Genomic DNA, 24,324 nt, shown 5'->3' on the forward strand with positions numbered 1-24,324 from the left:
ACTTCTCCGCAAAAGTTTTCGCATATGCATGTTCCCCTTCGGAGGGAAGAGCCTTTCCTCTTCATATAGTTAATTAGCCAGCACCTGCTCGCTTTAAACAGGCTCCGCATTAGACTTTTTTCTAAGATTAATTGCATAGCCCGCACTTGGAGCAGTTCTGCCGTCACGGGCCGCTGTGCCACTCGCTCCTCAAGCACATACTCGCGGAGCAGCTCTTCAATTTGCGGAAACCGACCCTGCTGTGGTTCACTGAAGCCTTTGCGTGAAGCTTTGCAGTCGACAATCTTCTGCTTTTGTTTCCGCCGGTCCCGCACGCACGTTTCGAGAAGGACCACGATGCGGCCCGATTTCCGTCCGTTTCTGCACACGCGATGACTTTTCTTTTAAAAGCGGCATCGCGGTGCACTCGAGTTTTTGGAGTCGGCCCTTCCAAGTCGTCGATGCTAATGCACTACTAGATGACGAACTTCTCAGCACACGTACGAAGTGCCGCACATGGTAAACACATAGGCAGAAATAGCCGACGCACCATGCCAACGCACGTAGGGGGCGGCCATTTTGGATTTGCGATGGCAATAGATTGACCGTAATTTTTTTGTTCGTACTCGATTCTAACGCGCATGCGATTTATGAACTCGCTTAACCGGAAAAAAGGTGCGCGTTAGATTCGAGTAATTACGGTAGGTGAAAAAATGGCCATGCGTAGAATGGTGCAGTTAACAACCACTGCGTTATAATGCCGGCACAACTCTTGTCACTCGTTGATTGAGCTAGAAACCAGTACACAGCTTAAAAATGATTGAGATACACAATCTCTTTTTGCAGTAGCACACCTAGGGGGGACTTACTCATGTACCATTAAACTTATGTGATAGGCTTCAATTATCTCGCACACGGCTTGCGAGTGGTGCTTGCCTATTACTTCGCAGCACCACAGTCAGCGCTCTTTCCTGACCTTGTTTTTTGCTTCCGTAGTTATGCTGTAACTGGGTTGCGCTGTTTGTATATTCAGTCACTAATATTAAGCTGGCGTGTTCTCTGGAGTCCCAACTACCAATCGGCAGTGTCTTCAGTCCGTGCTCAAAAAGTGTTGCAGCGCCCCTTCAAATGATTCATTATACAAAGGATTTTGTTATGTCTCAGTTCATCACATAGAGGTGTAACTGTATTTCTAATTGCTTTTTTTTGTGTGTACTTCAAGGAAAGGGAAATCTCAGGTTTGATGAGAGAAAGTTGTTTTTCTTATTTCAGATTTCGTCTTATGTTTTGCATACTGTCTTCATTCTTTCACGGTACTCAGCCTGTGATCAGATTTTTATTTCAGTTTTAAGTACATAGCCTGCTTAAACAGTGCTGTAACATTGTTTCACTGTTTTTCTTTCTTCTCTTGTGACTGCAGACCCAACCCAGTCAGTCCAGCCAGGGACGATTCTGTACCAAAATGGCGTGCCTTATATGTACCACAATGGCACTGCCTTCTTCCACCCTGATGCGCTTACATATCAGTACTCGCCCCCTGCAGCTACTCAGGTTTGTGTGCACACCTCACTGCAGTGACTTAGTGCCTCTGGCATTGCATCGCTAGGCACGGGCTTGAGTGTTCAATTCCTGTGTGCATTTTGTTTTGAATGAAATGGCAAAAAGTCATCAATGGCTAGCCTTTCTAAGGACACTCGTGGAATCATGCTGATGTCATTCAAAATGAATGGACCATTACCACGCCACTGTAAAGCATGTATAAACCTGAGGCAACACAGGTGAAGTAAAACTTAGCTCTGCCGATGTTGTAAGAGTTTCTTGAATGGTTTACTAATGCTACTTTTTGCAGCCTACTCTAACTGTTAAAAGATTATCAAAATGTTTCGTGCTTTGCCTAGAGCAAAAAGACAAGATGCAACCATGTACTACACCCAAATCTTCATTTAACGAAATGTTGGTTACAACAAAGTAACTGAAAAATAGTCTTGGAATAAATGTAGTGTTAGGAATATGCCTTTATAATGAATTTTCGGATATAATGCACTTATGTTTGTCTGAGATGCAACTTTGTTATAACGAGGTTTTAGTGTGCTTCCTATGAAATATATTTTGTCTGTTGGCCCCCTTTCTTTCTTATAATAATCTAGCTTAAGCAAGTGTCATTCTCACGCTGGTATTGCAGACTTCGACGGCAGCTGTTGCTACAGCCAACACAGCTATATCGGGATACCCTGTTGTGTATCAGCCATCAGTCTACTTCCAACAGCAGGCCTTCCAGTACCCGAATGCGGTAGGTGCCGTGTTAGAACGGAGCTTTTGTTTCAACAAAATTAGCTGACATATGTTACATACCGTAAGCTTGGTAACTTTGTAGGTCTAAGTTTATTAATGTTTTTTCCTGTATATGTTTGCTGTTTGTTTAATTAGAAACAATACAGTAGAACTCCGCTACAACGCACGCCGCTTCAACGAAATTTCCGCTACAGCAAAAAATTCACGATTTTCCGTCAGCAGTTCATAGGAGTCAATGCATAAATATTGTCGCCACAATGAACACTTTTTCTTCGATCGCCTCGCTTCAACTAAATTTTACAATGCAATTCCAAGCTCAAGATACTTATTGCTATGCAGTAAACCTAATCTTTAACATATCGATGCATTTTCAGAGGCTGAAAATTCATCAACGAAGTCTAAAACACGCATTGGTACCACCAGAAACTGCTGCTATACCGCCACTATTCAGCAAGCATGGGCGCCGCCATTGCTCGATAGCAATGGCAATGAAACTGCCTGTTTTGCCACTGGCTTGCTTTTGAGCCGCAGTCGATCCGAAGCTGAAGCTCTGTCGCTCAGTTCATGTAGGGTGGCTAGAATGGGGAGGTGTGACGAGCGCTGCACTTTTTGCTTGCCGGAGAAGGCCCTTTGGCGCGCCGATGCCGCTAGGGGCAGTGATGGCAGTGGCGTGGGTAGTGAGCGGCGCACTTCGCAGAGCTTTCCTCGGGTGCACTTTTTTTTTTTTTTTTTTTTTCAGTGGCGGTAGCTGTTTTACAAGTACTTTGTCAATCGATTTCGTCAATCGGTTTCGTCAATCGGTGATTGCGCTGGGTTACTCTGAAATGCCTGAAGGTGTCAACGACAAAAAAAAAAAAAAGTAGATTCAGCATCGCTGCATTGTTTCAGTTCAGCCTCTTGAAGAGTCCCAAGGGTGGCAACGTGTATCACTTAGTGGAGGAGTCGCTCTGTCTGTAGAAAAAACGCTGCATGAGATGGAATAAACTGAGGAAGACTACGAAATACTTCCATATGATGCCCTAGCAGATCTGTCGCCCATGAATCATACAGTCAAACCTCAATATATCGAACACGGATATATCGAATTATTGCCTATACCAAACGGTTCCTATATCACGCGGGAAATCGCATGCATTATTGATTTTTTATTTTGAACAAAGTTTGACATGTAATGGATATATCGAACTCAGCCACCCCAAACCGCCCGCGCTCCATTGACAGGTGGCGAGCTTTCCCGCAACTCTCGAAAGTAGCAGTAGAGCGGCGGGCGTTTACGAATGCTGCACACATCGATGGCGCCGAAAGCGCCACTTTAACAGATGGATGGATGGATGGATATGGCTGTACCCTTTAGATCGGGTGGTGGCTAGCGCCACCAAGCCGTAATACTTAATGAACCAAAAACTAGATTTTTTTTTTCTTTAAAAAGTGAGTTTGAGGATTCGCACATTGCAGTGAAGGGTGCCTTGATTCATGCCTTGACTTTAGCCACCAATCAGATAACCTCTTTCTAGTTAAGTCTACCCGCTTAAAGTCTATTTTGCCCTCCCTGTCCCTAAACCCCAGCGCTTTGAAAAACTCTGCGCCATCATCCTGAACTATAGGGTGAAGCCCTTTAGAGAGCATTATCAAGTGTTCGGCAGTTTCTTCTTCCTCTCCACACGCACTGCATACTGTGTCTACCCCTTCGTATTTGGCCCGATATGTCTTGGTTCGCAGTACTCCCGTCCTGGCCTCAAACAGTAGAGAACTACCCCGAGTATTATCATAGATCCTTTCCTTGGCAATTTCCTGCTTAAAGGTTCGATAGATCTCTAGTGCGGACTTCTTAATAATCGTGTCCATTCTCCACATGTCAGTCTCCGTTTCCTTCGCTTTCTTCTTAACCGATAGTTCTTTTTGGTTTGGCCACCCGCTGTTTTCTAACTATTTACCAGTCAATTTCCTGGTTCGCTTCCTCCATTTTGTATCGACATTCTTCATGTACAAGTAGCTGAAAACCTTCCTAGCCCAACGCTTCTCCCCCATTTCTCTCAATCGCTTCTCAAATTTTATCTTGCTGCTAGCTTCCCTGCCCTCAAATTATGTCCATCCCATATCACCTTGTACTCCCTGATTTGGTCTATTCCCGTGAGCTCCTAAAACAAGCCTACCTATTCCACGTTGCTTAATTTCTAATCTTGCTTGAACTTCTGATCTCATGCACAAGACCGCATTGCCGAACGTCAGCCCAGGAACCATGACCCCTTTCCATATTCCTCTCACAACATCATACCTATTGTAATTCCACAGTGCCCTATTTTTCATCACTGCTGCATTCCTCTTACCTTTAGTCGTCACATATATTTCGTGTTCCCTCAGGTACTCGGTCCCATTGCTTATCCATACGCCCAGATATTTGTATTTATCTGTTATCTCTAGCGTGACCTCCTGTATTCTAAGCTCACTACCTTCGTTATCATTGAAAATCATGACTGCTGATTTTTCCTTACTGAATCTGAAATCTAACCTATCTCCCTCATTACCCCAGATGTCCATCAATCTCTGCAAATCTTCCTTGTTGTTGGCCATTAGCACTATATCATCTGCGTACATTAATGCTGATAGTGCCTGATCAATGAGTTTTCCTTGTTTGACTAAAGAGAGGTTGAAGCCCAGTCCACTTCCCTCTAATTTGGCCTCTTATCCTTGTAGGTACATCATGAATAACAAGGGTGACAAGGGACACCCCTGCCTAAGCCCCCGTTTTACCTCTGCAGGCCTGGATACCTGTTTTTCCCACTTTATTACTACCTTGTTACCTTTATAGATACCCTTTAAAAGATTATTGACTACATGTTCCACGCCTAGTGTGTCCAGTATTCCCCACAATCTCGTGAACCACGCTATCGTACGCTCCCTTGATATCCAAAAATGCTAGCCACAGGGGCCTGTGTTTCTTTTCTGCTATTTCGATGCACTGCGTCAGTGAGAACAGATGGTCTTCTAACCTCCTGTGTTTCCGAAACCCATTCTGCAGTTCCCCCAGCACCCCCTCATCCTCTATTCATGCCTGCAGTCTTTCCTTTATAATCTGCATCGCCAGCCTGTAGACCACTGATGTCACTGTTATGGGACGGTAGTTCTTTATGTTTTGTTATGTTATGTCTTGTCATGTTATGTTTATGTCTTAACGTAGAGGCGTACATGCGCCGCAGCCTTGCGGTAGAGGTTCTTGAATGAGGAAAGTGAAGAGAAAAGCGCGGAGCTGTTATTGTCTTTCAATACGAAGGCACAGACACGGCTTCGCGCGGGGAAGGGGGAGTGGGAGGTAAAGATTGAGCAGGAAAGTATAGGAGGGAAAGGATGTAGACGACTGTCTCGGACGCGGCCCGGGTTGCCGCCGGGAAAAGGAAAGCAGTCAGGCGAGCCGGCATGGGCGCGCCATGTGTGCGCTTTACACCCGGACTCACGCCGCAGCCTTGCAGCTTGCAGTCGTTGCAGTCTCTATGGTGTCAACGGCACACTGCGCACTTGTTGCAAGCTCCTCCCCCGTAGCATCGGCAGGCATCGGTCGTTGTGCTCGCAGTTTTCGTGCGTTCGGAGTTAGGCCTGTTGCGCGCTGTGGTGCACGACAGGCCTAAATCCGAACGGCGGAGCTCACGGATGTGGAGATTGTCGCCGAAGCTACTGCTGAGCATCCAAATGAAGACTCTGCCGAGGTGGATCCCGCAAGCGCTGATGGTGCCCCGCTCCCGACATCAGCCGAGGTCGTAGCTGCCTTGGCCCTTGTGCGCCGCCACTGCGGCGCGATTGAAGGCACTGGCCTATCACTTATGGATCGCCTGGACTATATTGAGGACGCAGTCGTCACACGCCATGGCCAACAAAAAGCAGGCTACTCTTTTTCAATATTTTAAACCAACACAATAAATACTATGTTTGAATCTTTAAGTGAGTATTTACTGCACTACCCTTGAACGGTTCGTTGGTTTGTTTTCAGCAAGCTGTTGACGCTTTCTTTCGTGATTTTTTTATATTGAATTCTGATTATATCGAACTATTTCGCGATCGCTGCGTCGTTCGATATATCGAGGTTCAACTGTACACCGCTGAGCGGCGGATGATCACCCTGTATATTATGCGGCAAGCTACGCTGTGAGAAATGGCAAGCTATGAGAAATGGCAAGCTACGCTGTGAGAAATGGTACTTCGTAATAATCGTGATGAGTGCAAGAACACCCGCCTTGTTTCGCAGTGTTGCTGGTTACGCGTTATAAGCAAGACCGTTGCTGGTATAGCATGTTACTTCGGCAATTAGTATTTGACGCACTCGGTATACATGTAAAAATGGAGCTGCTGCTTAAATTGTGCGAGTTGTAGTTGTCAGCAAGTCGTTTTTGCAACACGGTAGCGCTATTTATCACTTATGTTTCCAAAATAAAATTTGCTTCTGCTGATAGTACAGGTCGCGGAGCATTAAGTTTGCAGTGCCTGGAAAAGCAAGGCTCACGTTTCCATAAACAGTTGAAATTCTAGCGGGCCCTGTGTGGGTTAAAGGGGCAAAAATTATTTACACTGCAAATACCTGCGATTATGGTCCGCAAGCAGATGCAAGCTGCCAGAATTACTGTAATTATTTTTAAAGTCGGTGATCATATCTTTGCTGAGAGGGTTGACGGTGAAATAATATTTCGGCTTTCTATGACAATGAGAAATAAATTTAACATGCGCCACGTTGTTATAAGCCATCACATGCAACTCACCGGTGCACATTAGGCCACTGTGTTCTGCGTCCGGCATCTTGTGCGAAATTTGCTAGTTTAGTTCACCTAAGTTCGCTATAGTTGTTTTAGTCAGCGACTTCATTTCTTTTCTTTCAATAGGTCGAGGAGCGCGGGACTAAAAGCTCGAGGGATTGGCAAAGTACCGATCCAGTCACAAGTTGGCAAAGCAGAAATACACGACAGACATTCATACATGTGGAATAAAAAATAAACTTTACCAGTACAAAATGATACCAAGTACGAATACAATAGTTATGAAGCGAAGCTCCACAAATAGAGAGCGAGGGAATACATATGTATGATGACTTGACATGAACATGAAAAGCAAAAATCAATAAGTAGAGCGACCAAAATTCCGGGAGATCTACTATTCGGGAAAGTGAATTAGCTAGGCGAAGTATATAATGTGACGATTTTGATTATTTAAAATTACATATATCTACAGCGCTATAGTTGGGAATTAATTGTAAGCAATTAATTACACATAATATAATGAAGTGTCAGAAATCATCAGGATCAAAATTATAGACTGATACACAGAGACATCACAGTAAATACTATACAGTAATAAGAATTATTATAAAAAATGCACAAGACAGCCAATCGTAGCGATGTTTCTTGCAATATTTAAATAGATTCATATGAAGTTCTCAATGGCAGAAAAAAGGACAAAGTGTCGATGTCTTCGTGGTTTAGGGTGGTTAATAGGTAAGGTAGCCTGTAGGACATTGTTCATCCTAAACGCTTCTAGGAATAGGTGAATCCCACATTTAATTCTTCGTGCTTAGTGAGACAAACACTTGGGTTTACGTTTATCTTAGCAAGATAAGTTATGGTACTACAACCATGTTTAACGAATGCTTTATGACATGTCAATTATAAATACGAGGTTTATTAAAATGATATTCTGGCTCCCGCAGCATTGTCGCATTGATTCAAACTTCTGATCTTAGAGTATAATCCACAAAGAACCCCAGGTGGTCGAAATTTCCACAGCCCACCACTACTGCGTCTCTCATAATCATATGGTGGTTTTGGGAAGTTAAACTAAACATACCAAGGCCTTTTCAAGAATGGTTTTCAGAGATGAGACTTTAAAGAACTTGGGCGCCATGTACTGTCCTACACTTGCTCGATCAAAATTTACCGAAAGCGGGTCACCACCACACAGCGTGGGAGCAATTTTTGTGAAGAGTGGCGCGTGCCGTCTCATTTGTCTCCTCCGCAAGCTTTCCCGCGCCGGTGCATGCAGCGTTCCAAGCGGCGTCGGCGCGCTTTGGGGACCGGTTTCGGCGGCCGCTTTTCACACCTCCCCATTCTAGCCACCCTAGTTCATGGATTCCTTCTCACAGCTGCTCGGTGCAACCGCGGCAGTTGCCTTTTCCGATTCCGATGCTTATCATTGTGTTCGCGCTTGGCCAGTGTGGCAACTAATCAGAGCCGCTGTTCATCCGCATTATCAACAAAATCAGCTAGCTGCGAGTGATGGATGATAAGAATGGTTGAGAATAATGCAAAAGTCGCTGCTCCACAATACCCTGCCTCCATCTCGGCATTCTCAGATACTTTTGACGGCGGGCAGCTGCTGGTGTTAACGTGTTAATTCAACTGTTTGGTTCGTTCACGAAAGCAGCTTTAGGCGTTGTTTCAGCGTGCTTTTCACTATGGCCTCGCATGCATGGGTGAGAATCACGTCGTGGCACTGCTGGGAAAGAATGGGAAGCAGTGGACATTTTTTGAATATTGAGAATAAACATTTCTTTGTTTGGTGGCTCAGATCAGCTATATTTTTTTCGATTTCACTACAGCGAAATTCTCACTTCAACGAAATTTTAATAACGCCCCATCAGTTTCGTTGTAGCGGGGTTCGACTGTAGTTTCAATTTCTTCATTTAGAGGGCAGGTTAACTTGTTTAACCATTGTCGCTGCTGACCATTGTGCTGTGTTTGATTTCAGTGGAATGCCCCTAATGGTGGACAGTGGAGATGGGCCCCACCTGTGAGTGATCGAAGATTTGTTAATTCTTTTTTAAAAGCTCTGCTGTTGCAGATCGTGTAGTTTTTATTTATTCGAGCTCTGGCGCGCTTTTTTATATATTACGTGAGCTCATTGGATGTCAATCTGGTCGTACAAACGGTAACTGCTTGTCACCAAAGTTGCAAACTCGAAATGTTCCAGTAGTGCAATTCTTTAGCGTACTTAGGTACTTTGGACTGTTTACTAGCGGCAAATTGGCTGGCAGCACCTTGCGACATTGCCATAGCCATGACGCTGAAAGACAACTTTTTGTGACATTAAGCAAGTGTTGCCAACTTTATAGACAGTTTTTACGGCATGTATGCTACCACCACTTACACCTGACAGCAGCTATTGTTCGTCATCCCACTTGCACTGTTAGGTGACTCTCGCCTTGCTCTTGTCTGCTTCTGCCAGCGTGGTTTCATACCGAGAAATGTCTCTCTCTCCGTCTTCTCTCCGTCTTCTCTGTCTTTTTTTGTGTCATTTTAAACTGCTTAACTGAATGTGCCGATGCCAAAATGAGCTGTACCTGGAATTGCATAGATCGGTGAAATTATGTGGACTTTCGTGCGATTGCAGCGGCAACTTCTTGGATAAGGATTGGAAAATAAAGGGGAAATAGTGACCATTCAAGAGCACGTCTGTAATTATCGATGGTCATTTTTTTCGCGAGCTTGCCCTTGAAGAGAGGGTTTGTGGCCCAGTCATCTGAGTTGTTGGCGGCTTGTAGGGCAGCGGTGGTGGGACGCCTCCTTCGCACAGCGTGGTGCCTCCATCTTCGTCTCCCCTGGAGTTGGATGATGTGATGCACTCGGGACCACGGCAGCCCTGCCTGCTGAGAGATCGACCTTTCTGAGCCAGGGTGGAGGGCGCTCTTCTTCCCCCTTTCCATCTCATTCTTCCTTTCCTCTTCCCAATGCTGCTATTTTTCCTGGTGCCGCTTTCTTCATTTCTCGTCCTGCCGTCCATGGTGCTACATTCTTGCCCACTCTCATTTGATCCACGGGACCACCAGACAAACGTTGCAGGTCTGGACTGTCTTTTCTCTTCCTTTACTTGATTCTGCTTTTCTGACAAACTTCCTTTTCATCTAAGAGGCAGGCATCAGCTGACCTTTGGCAAACATGAGGCTTTAGTTCTTTTTCTGAAGTTGATGCTGGACTGCAGATTGACTAAGGCATGAAAACCAAAAAACTCGGGCTTACTTCACTTCTTTTCAAGTGTTTAAGCAGTGTGCTCGTGCAAGAGGACCTTTGTCGTGCTTAGTTGCAAAATACTAAAACTTGAGCGTAGATGCCCAAAATTGAAGATGTTGGTGAGCTGTACTGACTGAGCCTCATGCTTGGTTAGCACTTGGGAGTGAGAACTATTGTTAAGTATAGTGACTGAGCCTAATGCTTGGTTAGTACTTGGGAGTGAAAACTATTATTAAGCAGCAGAAATTTTAGAATTGCACTTTTCTTAAAGGAGTTGTACTATTCCATGTCAGAATGCAAAACGAAATTTGCTTACCAATTTAAAATGTTAGTTTAGTAAAACAACTTAGTTTTGGATGGATCAGAAAATTGTGGTTTATTAAGTACATTGCATACGGATTGAGCTAAATCATCTCTGGCCTTTTATGTATTGAGAAAAATGGACAAAAAGGAACATAGAGGAACACCACTGATATGCATCATTCTTATATTGCGAGGGTGAGCTCTGACAAAGTACAAGCAAAAAAAGAAATACAATAAATAAAACTAATGTGCTCTGAATGAATACCATGGCAAGGCAGCTAATAGTGCCTAAAGCAATTGCAGGAACATGGCTGTAGTGCTTGTGGGTCTCTGCTTTACAGGCTACAAGCCACCCTGCCACTGCACACCCAGCCTACCTCTATCCCACCACCTTGGTGAGCCTCGGGAGTGGTGTTAACCCGGCATCCAACGAAAGCCAGGAGTACCACGACCCAGCCATTGTGGAGACTGGCTCTGAGGTAGGTGCCGCCATGATGCCGAGCACACCAACGCGCAAGCAAGATGACAGTGGCGGCACCCCGTCCTCTCTCCTGGCCTCCGCCCCAACAGCAGCGTCGTTGGGCAGCTTCTGTGAGTTGCTTTGAAAAGGGATCTCTCTGTGGCTCCTCGTCTGTCTCGTCGTGGTGGAACCCGGGTGTTGTCTGCAGTCGTCCAAATCCCCTTGGGTCTGGCTGTCCGTCTGGTTTCCCTGTCCCTCCCTACCTCTGTTGCACCCACTACCTTCTCTAATAAGCTTTCGATTACGTTGAAACAAAAGTTCTTTTTTTTAGCTTGTTAAAGCCCTTTGTCTGGTTAAACACATTGGGAAAATTATTCTTGTTCAGCGTGGCTTGTTCAGCGTGCTTTTATGCGTCATTTGTATGGCTTGTAGGCACATTTCTCGTGCGGTGACAGTGGTGCAGTCAGTGTGTGTGCCTGCCTTTGTTGTTCTTTTTGTCTATTCCCATTTGTTAAAGTATTGTGCCCCTGCACTGAACTAACTATTGTGAAGTGTGGCATGCATGACCAAGTTTTGTATTTGCATTCTGCCAGGGTACTGGTATATGGACCTTCTCTGTCTTACTATCTCATCTTCTTAATTTTTCGAGTTTTCATAAAGATTGTTATTTCGGCCTTAGTTTCCATGATTGCTGAAAATTTACAAACATGAAGTCTCCTAGACTGATCTTCCACCCTTCTATGATGTCTCCGTTTTTCTAGTGCATATCATTTCCCACTTGCAAAGTGCCTTCCGACTTCCTCTCATGTAAATTGTGCGAATCTAGAACCTTCATGTTTATGCAGTCTTCTAGTTCTGGCAATCACTAGTTCTTTTGTGATTAGGCATTCTGTGTACTATCTGCGAAGAGTGCTCGAACACTGTCATCATCTGTGAGATTTCTCAGTGACAACAGGAGGTTGTTGTGTGAACTTTTTAATCGTCACAGCATCAAAATACTGTATGTCAGAAGTCTATGATAAGTCTTTGGTTTTATAAAGCTTGAAGGCAAGGCATTAACCTAAACGACAGCAACTTTGTTCACATTCACCACCTCCTGTTTTAGCGGCACTGCTCTTGCCTCACATCCAAGCATTTTAGCAATATTCTATATGGTGTCATAATTTTTAGCCATAATAGATTGGTTCGATAAATATCCAGAATTCGTTAAATTTTCGTGCCAAATTCTACTGTGTTCATTGGGCCCAATTTTGAAAGTTCCAAACACTTCCCCTCATCGTGGCAGGTGATGCCAACTACTTTAGTACCAAACCTGAAGGCCAAGAGCAGCGTGTTGGAAGCTTTAGAACTACGTGCGTAGCCACAGTTCTGATAGTGGCTACATGCGGACGGAAACCACAACCGCTTTTGAAACGGTCATGTACAGTGACGACGAAACTGACATAACTGAAAGTGCGCATGCGCCTAACGCTCAACCAGTCAAAGAGACTATGCTTTCCACAAACACTGCAAACTAAACTGCGGCCGATACGATCATCAATAGCACAAGAAAAACAAGAAAACCTACATAGTTTTTGAAACGACGTGTGTGGCTAGCGCATGCAAATTAAAAATGCAACTACCGTTTGCCACAACCGCCGTGCACAAAACTGCGGTCGCTGTAATGCGACCATCGATAGCGACTGGCTACAATCTCCTAACGCACACAGCTAACATAGCGGTAGATAAAAGTAAATAACGATGTAAAAAAGGCACGAAGCATTTCAGCGTTCCTGTTGATCTTCGCTTATGACTCTGGTGAAGTGGGCTTTGGCCCTTTGTTTTCGGTTGGCCTGAAGCGAAGCAGCCAGCTGTGCTATCCCTCATTATTTTGTTCACATGTGTCCCAGAAAGTCATACACGAGTTCTTTTGACAGAAATAGATATGTCATGTGTCTTGGCTTGAAAATTGATATCGCTCTCTATCTCCTTTTTTTTTATATAAGTAGTTTTAAGTGATACAAATATTTTCGCTCCCCCTTTGAGATTCGCTCTCTCTACTGTTGTTCGTAAACCTACACTCGTTGCGTGTTCAGTCACTACAAGCCATTATAAGATCGTAGCACTGATGTTTACACTCGCGTGGTTAGTTGACAAAGAGAGTTATTAAACTGAGAGAAATGTTGCTCTTTTCTCAGCTGCCCTGTTCGCATACAAAGACCTGTGCTCACTCTCCTTAAAGTTGTCTGCACCTGCTGTTTTCCAGCATGCTGACAGCATGCTGGAACAGCAGACAGCATGCTGTTAGCCAGTATTCAGCATAAACTGCCATACATTGCTGATTATAAGCCGACGTTTTTTTGTTTTTTTTTCATAAAATGGCCTTCCAAAGTTTGGGCATCGGCCTGTAATTGAGGTCGCCGTATGCACAGAATCATAGTTTACTTTTCTGAGAGGTCCAAAGAACGTTTGTCGTCCTCTCATTCACTTTTATTCAGCGCATCGATAACATCAGCCGTAGAGGCGACGGAGTAGCGGAAACTATCTCCCAATTCGTCCGCGCCGTTTCCGTAGCCGGACATTTTTACGATCTGCTGCAACAAACTCGAAACTACAGTATTGCTATGGCGGCTAGAGGAGGAGGTGTTAGCAACGACGTATCAGAGATACAGCATTTTTTCTATGACGAGTCGCCAGCGGCATCACGGTTTCAATGGTAGTGCCACCACATCGACGCGTCTGTCGGGCAAGATTGACAACAACGCCGGCACTCGCCGCATATAAGTATGACAGTGCACTTGGCTCTCTAACAATGCGACATACGTTTATCCGTCACGAAAAACTCGACATGAGATGCATCTCTCGCTTGCAAGAAATGTGACATTTATCGTTTGCGAAAGACATGACATGCGTTTCTTGCTTGACAGCTTGCGAACAGTGCTTGTGACTAGGCAATTCAAAATTCAGATTTCCCGCAAAGCACCATGGGCGTTCCCTGGAAAAGCTGACAGCGCCATGTGGGCTTGCAACACTTTTGGGGGAACGAAACCATATGACCAGTCGAATGCGCCAACAAACGTCCTCACGGCTTTTTGCCTGTTCGCTATTTCTGCATTTCACCTCGCTTGTAAACGGTGGTGTGTGCGATTTGCGAAGCAGCTTGACGGATGCCAAGATGCCACCACTATACTGGCAATAGTGCAGTGCTGCGTACCTGTCAAGTCTCCCGGATTGGCCAGGAGGCTCATGGATTTTGACCGTTTTTTTTCTGGTTGTACAATTGTCATGAAAATCTCCCGTAAATTGAAATTTGTGTCTGATCTGGCCGCATTGACAAAAAAGCAGCTCGATCCCTCCAAGCTTTTCGAACCTACCCCATTTTATTATAAATGAGTTTAACTCTTTCGCAACTGCGCCATAGGGCATCGATGTCATGGTATCAATGTTTTGAATGCGCCGCGAAATATTTGTTTCAGTGGCTACGGACGTGTGGCGCCCTCTGATGTGCTCAAAAGTAACTATAGTTTTGGTTTCGATTTTGTTTTGCTGTTTTTACCGCAAGGAAGCACTGAGAAAAATATAAGTTTGAGTCGGGGTGACGGCGTAGTTTGGCAATCATTGCTGTGGCGGCCCCACGCGCTCCTCGATGCCTAAAGGCAAAACCGAGCTCTTCGGCCGCTTCGAAGTCCGATTCTTTTAATGACAGCAGCAGTGAAGTCTAGTGATGATGTTATTCATTGGACTTCAGTTCAGACAGTAACATTTTATCGCAGTAGCCGGGGACATCAGCCACTGTGCGCACGTAAGTTTCATTTAGCGCTCACAATGTATATATAAATGCAGTGTGCAGTCTTTATAGCTGACGATATCTCCACCGCAATATACGGTGGAGATATTTTGCCCGATGTTCCAAGACGTGTAAAGTTTGAGCCCAAGCGACAGCCTGGGGTCCACATTGACGCTACACGGCAAAGTGGAACCCGGCAGTTCGCAAAAGTGCAGGATTTTTGTGTGATGTTTTTTTACGGCTGAAGTTATCAGGATGTTGTGTAACAAGACGAATAAGTACGCCTGGATAAACATTCTTGACACGCCCACCTATGCTCGTCGTGACGGCTCATGGGAAGAAGTGACTCCGCTAGAGATGATGCGTTTCATTGCGATCATCATCTACATGGGAATTGTTGAAGTACCGCGATTGCAGTTATACTGGAGCACGGGGAGTATATACAGGGGCCTTTTCCCATCAAAGATTATGCCCCGAAACCAGTTTGTAGCTCTACTAGCCTTTTTACACGTATCAAACCCGGACGACTTCGCAAATGAAGCTACTGTTGGCAAGATCTAGAAGGTGTCATGGCTTTTGAAGCACATCAATAAGACATCAGCAAAATTTTTTCAACCAAAGCGGGACCTCTCGGTTGATGAATGTATAGTGAAGTCCAAAGGCAGATCAGGAATGAGGCAGTATATCCGGGACAAAGTGACTAAGTGGGGCTACAAACTTTGGCTACTAGCAGACTCCGAAACAGGTTATACCCTACTGTTCTCTGTATACACAGGCAAGCGTGAAAGACCAGGACCACATGGCCTAGCTTTTGATGTGGTCAGCAGCCTGTCCTCAGAGTAATCTAGACCAGGGGTACAGGATTTACATGGACAACCTCTACACCTCTGCGAAACTTTTTGACCATCTGCTGGAGCGCAAAACCCTTGCCTGTGGTACCACCAGGAAAGATCGCCAATTGTTTCCCGACTGAGCTGAAGAATGTTGCCTGGGAACGGAGAGCTCAGCGTGGAGACGTTTGGTGGCTTTGCGAAGGCAACATTTTATATATGTAATGGAAAGACCGGCGCGGCTTGAACCTGATGAGTACCATTCATACAGCCAACCAGTTTGTCCCAGCCACACGAAGGCAGAAGACTGGTGGCAGATAGACTTTGATTACCATCAAGAGACCTCTGCTTGACCAGGACTACAATGCTGGCATGCTGGGTGTGGATAAATCGGACCAAATAATTGGAACCTATATTGTCCTGAGGAAATGCGTGCTCTGGTGGAAAACCCTGTTTTTTCATTGCATGGACATAGCGTGTGTCAACAGTTTCATTCTCTACCAAGGCCATCGAAAAGAAAACCCAGGAGTCCCACAGCTAGCCCAAAATGCCCGATTCGACCAGCTTGCTTTTAGAGAGCAGCTCATTCAGCAGATCTTGGATTATAATGACATCGATGAAGACCGTGCCCCATATCCAAGTCTAGAGCCAATTCGCCACCAACCCCAGAAAATGGAGAAGTCGAAAAACTGCAAGCTGTGCTACCGAAAAAAGAAAGTAGAGCAGAAAACATATAACAAGTGCAGCACATGCGAAGTGTTCTATGCTTCACGTCCTCCCGCAACTGCTCTGAGTGGCACAGCAGTCACCACGCCTAACTTGAAGGGCCATGAAAAATAGAGTTTATTACATACAGAACTGAAACTTTCTGGAATGTGAGCTGACATCATGTGTAACAATTTGTAACTTCCAGAATTTTGAATTTAATTTTGCAGCTTATTTCACCTGCATGTGTATGTTTTGTTTATTTCTGTTTCGTGTGGTTTTTCCTTTGTTAACAAATAATATAACAAACAGTTTCGTACCTATCAGCCTGTAGTTATTTTTGTTCGATAGCTTAATTAAAAGTGTACAATTAGGTATATCACAATGCAAAATGCAATAAAAATTACCCAAGAAAAAAAAATGTGATCGAGGCTGTCGAAAATGGGGCCTTTTTTCGCAGTTGCGAAAGAGTTAAGAGGCGTTCATGTAAACGTACAGTATAATCTCAGTGATGCGAAACCGCAGCAGATAAGAATTCTTGAAATTCCCCAGCCAAATTTTACTATGTTCTTGGGCCTCAACTCGAATGTTCCGATTTCATTTCCTATCGCGGCGGGTGCTACGAACTTTAGTACAAAAACCGTCGAACGAAGGTGGAAAGCAGCGTACTCGAAGCTTCAGAAGTATGTGTGCGACCGGCGCACTACACTGCGTGTGGTCGTCGTTGCCACAATCGCTGAGGACGAAACCATGGTCGCTCTTGACATGATCATGTATGGTGACGACGTAACTGACAGAAATCCTAAAGTCTGCGCTCAACCAGTCAAAGCAATGCTGCTTTCTGCAAAATTTGCGGACAAAACTGTGGCATATGGCATAAAATGACTTAGTTTTGAAGGCCCGTGCGCAGCCAAGCGCATGGGGATTGTAAAATGAACTACCGCTTGTCGCAACCGCCGCACACGAAACCGCGGTCGTGGCGGCGCGATAGCGATCTACGAGCTCCGAGGGCACGCAACGGTAGGTTAAAGGCAGTAAATACGTAAAAATTTTTTAAAAAGTTAGTTTCGCCGCAAGGGCAAATCAATAAATGTGACAGGAACAACTCGGAATGTAACGCTGAAAAGGGCAAGCAGATCGAAACGTGCACTATGCTGCTCACACACAAATGACACGAAAACGATACTCTCGGGACAAAAGTGAACTAACAACGTTTACCCCTCGACACGTAACGCGCTGTTTAAACAAAAATGATGCAAGATACGTAATCACTGGTACAGATGAGCACAAACTAACAAGTGTCCCAGTTGTTATACCTCGCTGTTTTCGCAAAAGGGGCCTGTGCAGAGACCCAAGTGACCTTTGTGGGCCCTGCCAATAACGCTTTCGTTTTAGTGAAAGCCGAAGGCACACAATTCCCCCACCAAAGGATGAGCGCGCGCACAGTCATCCATCCATGGGGCAAAGTACACGTGAGCGATAAGCACGCGTCGGCGCATCGCAACGAGCTCTGCGCCGAGCGCGGGCGTTTTTTTTTCTTTGAGTGTTCATATATATATAGATACGTATACATATACAGTGAAGGGCGGCGGTAGTGGCGATGGCAAAAAAACAGCCTTGACTGTCCATATAATTGCTATGGCAATAAAAAGGGGCAAGGCGCGTTCTGGCGTTCCTGTCAAAAGAATCTAGTTGTGAGCAAAACTTTGACCCGTGCTTTTGCAGCAGCTAGCTGCGCCGTCCTGTCCGTTCACGTGTGTCCCAGGAAGACACAGGCGAGTTTTGACTGAAATAGATTCTGCTAGTTGTGTTCATCCTTTGAGACTCTCACCTTAGTGAAGAACTCTACCCTCGTGTGTCACTCCTAGCCACAATAAGACCGCAACGATGTTGGCACTTGCGATTGAGACCCCCCTCCCACCCCTTTTGTTTTTCAAGATGTTTTTTTGTTTGTTTGTTCTTAATTTTTTGGTGTCTGCTTTTGAGCACTGACTTCATCAAGGTGGGCTAACGCAGCAGCTAGCGTTAGAGTGTGCACGCTGTAGCGAGGGCAGGGACACAGAATGTGCTCTATTGTGTCAGTGCTGCAAGCAGTGATTGCAAGAATTACTCGTAAAAGTAGTTCATGATGTATTGAAATTGAAGGTGGCTAAAATTCCGTATTCTTGCAGGAAAGTTGCTGACTTCGGCAACAGTGGATGATACCCCCTGCACGTTGTGTCACTGATTTCGTTTGCATCTGCTGTACAGGGACTAAGGGCCCTTCTAGCCCCTCCATACAGCATGCAACCAGTACTTCCCATGAGGGCACTACCGCCTCTGCCCAAACCCTCCTTCTTGGAACCAGCTCATCGATACAGACCCCGCGTCGCCCAAGGGAGTTGGCGCCAAGACAACGGCGTTATACAGCGCCACCCGAAACCCTTCTCTCCCTGGAGGACTATACCGAGGGTATGTTGCCACTCTAAATGTGAAATTAAGATGGACGAAAAAGAAAAATTGTGAGACGAGATAGGTTAATAGATTACTTGTCCTAACGTCTAAAGGTCAGTCATCTGGTTGTTGCATAAAGTGGGGTTTCTAGACACTGGGTTAATAGATCAGGAAATTCTGAGCCACTGAGAATTTATTGGGAATACAGTCAAACGACACAAGTTTTTTCAAGCTTGCCCATATACAGCATAGACCGCTTTTAAGCTAAGTCACCGGAGTCGTGAATATCCATACTAGAAGCGATACCGCACCATAACAAAAACATTTTTCGAGGCCTTTACATGTGTCAAATGTGGCATGTAACTTGGTTGCAAATTTGTATGCGGTTAAATTTGCAAATGTTGAAGAACATGTCCGGGGTAGCGACATAATAGAAATAGAAAAAAATGAAAAAAAAAAAAAAAACCGCCGTAGCGAAAGGTCGCCAACTAACTTATTGTGCCTCCTCATCTATGCAGACTTCATTGCTGTACCACATTAAACAGAAACTATACGTCGAACGACAATAGAAATTCTGAACGCTCTCAGTTTCTTGGGTGCATTTGCAATGTCGAAAACAGTGACCACCACAAACCATTCTATGCATGCCCTTGTTTTCATTGATTCGGTGCTAATTACAGTTTCAATCATTTGCTGTCGCTACTTGTTTAACCCAGCATGTGGGTTGAAAGTTGGCGTGCAATCACAGGAAGCTTTCCCAAGGCAAAATGATTATTGGGTTTAAAAGAGGTCACACTCACAAACTAAGCCAAAGGCAGCACGCGGGAAGCAAAGTTTCAGTTTGCAGTTTGGCAAACAGCCACAGCAACTATCCGGCAAAAGTCAGCCAAGCTTGTATGTTGTCTTACTGGTGGCAAAGGCAAAGCTTGATTGGTCTTGAATCATTGTCATCTGCAGAGGAATTAAGGTCACACATGTGAGAGCTGCACTCTGATGACTCAACTATATTTTTCAGTCAGAAAAGTGAAGAGCAAAACAGCGGTAATGAGCACTTGATGTGGGCACGGGCGGCTGTCTGCTACACCTAACAAACTGCCAAAGCAAAGGGGGTAAAGGATTTCTCCATCGCCTATGCAATGACTGCCCTTACTCGCATCATGTATTTGTGCAGTTAAGGAGCACTTGCAGTGCTAAGATCCCTTCTCAATGGGTTTTGTAAGATAGAATTTAATAAACGTTCACTTCATGAAGTGTACAAAATAACCCCGTTTTTCTTGGCGCAAGATTGCAGCATATTGCCTCCTTGAGCAGACACCACTATTGCGACATAATAGGCAAGTGTGCTCTTTGCTAGAAGCATTGCTGGCTTTGAAAGTGTGCCCTTATGACGCTCGAAAAACCCATTGGTCATCTAATAAAATGATTTGTCTGTAGAATTCAGTGCATGTGGTGAAAGTGGTCAATATGCTCACACGTGACGCAGATGTGTTAACTGCAACATTGCCGGCTCTGTGCAGGTAGTGAACGGGATCTCCCTGATGGTCCGCCCCAACCTGCCGAGCCGAGCAAGCACCCAGGCTCGGGGGCAACCTGGCGCGACTGTCTGTTTGGCACCCCTCCCACACCCTGCAGCACCCGCTCCCAGTGTCCCTGAAAGATCGTCTTTCCCGCCATGCTCCTTCTCTTCTGCGCCCTGATAATGTTGGGATGTCAACGAGCTCATCCTCTTCAACCGCCACCACTTCTTGCCTCGCAGATCTGTGACAGATGCCCAATTCGAAACCTTTAAAGCGTGTCAGCTGCTGCATACTTTGCTTATTCTGCCAGTTGACTGTACCTTTTAGGTTTCACTTGCCTTACCACGGGGGTGTTTTTTTCATATTTGAATATCCTCGGACTGTATCTACACGTCTCCCTTCTCTCTTTGGCCTGTCAATACTTTTTTTACTTTTTGGGCATCTCATCTTACTAGTTTGCCTAAATATAAGATATTTTTTATGGGCAGATCGTGCAGAAGGTTTACATTCTTGGGTGACTAGAGCTGCCTGAAGTGTTCACCGCTTGGCTAGGCCCCTTCTCTTCATTTTGCCAAGAGTTAAACACTTCATTTCTTGCTCAGCATACTTTTGTACCTGCGAAGCAATTGTGGTTCTGCCACCCACGTGTAGCACATTTTTGTGGGGGGGAAGGGGCGTTGTACAGATTTATTTGCGTGTTGCACATAGCATGATTATACTCGAGTGAGTGACAGAACTTTATTGTTGATCTGGCATAAAGGGGTTACGCAATACTTAAACATTACTTCTTGTAGGGAATAACAATGCATAAGTGGCTGAAAAAGAAATTCAAGTGGCCAATAACTTAAGTGCTTGTTCGAAAGAAGTAGCCTTTGTGAAGGTATTTCGTTCTCAAAATTTCTACCAAGCATTAGTTCTCTTAAAGGACAAGCTTTAAATTATCCATTTGCCGTGTGCACAGAAATCGGCAATAGAAAAAAAAAGTTTTCAAGGAATCTAACTGACGAGGCACAGATGCATTCGTCTATTACTGCTAATTTCGGAAGCACAAATAAATCAGTACAGCCATTAACAAAAAAGGGGGTAGGGTGGGGGCAATGACAAGTGATATGAGCTGAAGTCAGCACCTTCAGTTTAATGTTATTGAACTGCTTTTTTGAAAAGTTTTGTAAAGTAGTTTTCTGCACCACACTGCAGCCAAAGGTTTACGTTGATGTTTGAAGTCTTTGTCAAACACTACATGCGGAAACTAGGCCAAGTTCAAGGTTGCAAGGAGCTTTCTGTAACACAAGGATTGAAAAAATGGTCATTCGTGTGAATGTAAAACAGTTGAGAGATGTTAAAAAGAAAAACGGTGCTTGATTGTAAGTTTTAACTTTTCGTGCACTTGCTTCTCTTGAAGTGTTTACATCCACATTGGCTCTGGGTACTTGTGTGTGGAGTGTGTGTCTTATGATGTGGTCTTGTTTCAGTGGCATAACTGTCAACTATTTATTTCAACCAGAGCATTACCATTCACAGTATGTGATCCTATCAGTTTTGAACAAATCGGCTGCTGAAGCGATGCACAGTGTTCCTACTAGTGTTAAGTGCACTGTGGCTATGACAAGTCTCTTGACTCTGTTAGCATACTTGGCTTAGGTGCAGAGGTCTTGTTGAGGAACGGGCCATTCTGCACTTATCAAATTTTCAGCTGATTAGTGCAATGTTTATGAATGTCTCTATCATATAAGATAACGTGCCTTGGGCAATTGTAAGACACATCACTCAGAATGACACTATTCCTACCTGGTGTAAAAAATTGTTGGTTTTAAGACGTTCAGCTCACAATGTACCACTGATTTATATATTTCTATGTGCAAAGTGCAGCTTTGGAGCTTGTCTGTTAGAATTAGGTCCAGGAAGTATACTTAATGTAAGACTCTGTTCAAGCACTGAAAGCTGAAGGTACCGTTCTTTTGTTACACGAGTTATACGACTCGCTCCAGAGGTAAGTCGGGGGCATACAGGGAAACTGGTTACCCATTTCATACGTGTTTTCAAACTCCCCCCCCCCCCCCCTTTTTTTTTTACTCTGTCCATGATCAGTTTTTCTCCTTTATAGAGGTTCGCACAGTACACCTGCGTCTGTGATTATGGTGGGCAGCATTACTCAACGACTTAGTCGCTGCTTTCGCCAACTTTTTCTGTTACTGTGGTGCCAGAAAAGCTTTTGCGTAAACTGTTACAGTTTTCGCATAACGTTCATGGCAGATTGTGATACTGTTTGCCTCATGTGCAGGTATTTTTGTGTAGCTTTTTTTTATGCCGTACAAAAAGACATTTTAGAAAGACTGTGATCGACAGCTAGTCATATAGCGTGTCATATAGCTAGCTATTAAAAAAAATAACTATTGGGCAACTGACGCCTGTATCGGTTGGCAAACAGATGTGAGAGGCAGAACACAAGAGTACTTCAGGAACAATGCAACCGATCCACACTGCAATAATTTCTTGAAAAACATCAGCTTCTTCACTTTATGTGCAATTGTCACTGTTAAGCACGCACAACATATGCGTAGTCGGTTATATTGTTTGGCGGGGTGGCTTGTGTGTTGTGCTGAGAAGTAGACAAGCCTCGCATTCTATAGTGTCAGCTGCAGCATTAAACCATAGAAAGGATGGTGCGCAAAGGTGTGCAATGTTTGCTAGAAATTATTTTTTTTCCCTCACCATTCCTTGTGTTGTCCTTTGTTTCAAACATCTATTTGTGCCAAGAATCGATAGTATATTATTCCATGTTTGTGGTAGTCATGAGAAGTATTCGCAAGAAAAGACACAGTAATGATCTCAGGTTTTTGCCGGAAGTGGAAGCGCTATTTCCCGGTTGATTTTCTTGCACATGTACACCAAGTGAAATCGTTTTGTGACAGCTTTTTTTCTTTTTCTACTCTCTCTCTCTCCAGACTTTCATGCAGTTTGTTCTATTCTTTCTGCAAGACAGAATAAGAGACTTTTCGTATATTAACGATGTTTTGACATTGTAATGTGGTGCTAATTGCTTTTTTTTTCTCATGCTGAATATTTTTATTCGTACGAAAGGAACAATAGATCATTTTTTTAGCTGGCATTTTTATACAAGTGCTTTTTTTTTCAAATGGAGATTTTTTTTTTATAAAATCAAGTGGCCAGTGTGAAGAAAACTTCTCTTGGCCCTTTCTCTGCCTCTATGCAAAGTGGTGCTGTTTTGTAGCTCCAGAAATTACTGTTTATAATATAAAGCGTGTATTTGCTGGTATAGTAACAATAAATAAAAGTGAATGAGCATAATCAATATTTTGTCATTTTTAAATTCTATGAATTGAGAGTCGAAAGTGCAGGATTGAATGGCGTGGGGGTGCACGCATACGCGAAAACTTGTTTTGTATTGTCTCGGCAAGATAGGTATTGCCAGTTTGAAAAGTATTTCAGTACGCATTGCAGTATACCAAATTTGGCAAAATGAAAAGCTCTTTCCAAAAATATGTTGAAGAGCATCAAAAATATTTTGGAATGAATAAAAATGTGAAAAGTGTAGTTTTTGGTTGCTGGCTGGTAAACTCTATATATGCAAAAATAATAAAAAAAACATTCAGAATATATATTTTGAGAATAAATGACCCAAGAACTGTATTAAAAATAATAAATTGTACAAGTTTCTATTCAGGTAGGCGAAGAAAATCGAAATCGAGGTGTTCCTTCATTGCTCGTGCCATGCAGTGAAACACTGCTTAGTCTTTCGAGAGGCACGAGTGAACTCTTTCAGTTTTCAGAGTAAATATTTGGTCCTCCCCCACTTCCTCTCGATAAAAGCCTGCGGGTGTTCCAATATAGATGGATACCCATGATGTGAATGATTACTCTGTAAGTCCGGTGTTCAATGAACTTCGCTATTTCGTCTAGCGTCGCCTCTTGCCATGAGCTGCTTCACTTCGCATAGGTTGCCATTCCAATGTATGCATAAAAGTATTATGTTTGCATATTTGCACATTGTGTTAAAAAAAAACAATATCGCAAGCAATTCTAAATCTTTTTGCGC

At 44.1% G+C, this 24,324-nt stretch overlaps 1 protein-coding gene across 5 annotated transcripts in view; it reads left to right on the forward strand.

The window, feature by feature from the left end:
• The window catches only part of LOC119165103 (uncharacterized), a 39,957-nt gene extending 16,135 nt beyond the window's left edge, over positions 1-23,822 (forward strand). For 4 of the 5 annotated variants that reach the window (XM_075895002.1, XM_075894999.1, XM_075895014.1 and 1 more), the window contains exons 7-12: positions 1,400-1,530; positions 2,162-2,269; positions 8,995-9,036; positions 10,898-11,147; positions 18,568-18,768; positions 20,268-23,822. In XM_075895002.1, coding sequence (XP_075751117.1) covers positions 1,400-1,530; positions 2,162-2,269; positions 8,995-9,036; positions 10,898-11,147; positions 18,568-18,768; positions 20,268-20,404 — 869 coding nt within the window. In that variant the 3' untranslated portion in view covers positions 20,405-23,822. The remainder of the gene's footprint in view (positions 1-1,399; positions 1,531-2,161; positions 2,270-8,994; positions 9,037-10,897; positions 11,148-18,567; positions 18,769-20,267) is intronic. The other variant, XM_075895007.1, reaches the window with a different exon arrangement.
• The last annotated feature ends 502 nt before the right edge of the window (positions 23,823-24,324 follow it).

This window comes from Rhipicephalus microplus, chromosome 1 (genome assembly GCF_043290135.1).
Source record: "Rhipicephalus microplus isolate Deutch F79 chromosome 1, USDA_Rmic, whole genome shotgun sequence".
Lineage (NCBI taxonomy): Eukaryota > Metazoa > Arthropoda > Arachnida > Ixodida > Ixodidae > Rhipicephalus > Rhipicephalus microplus.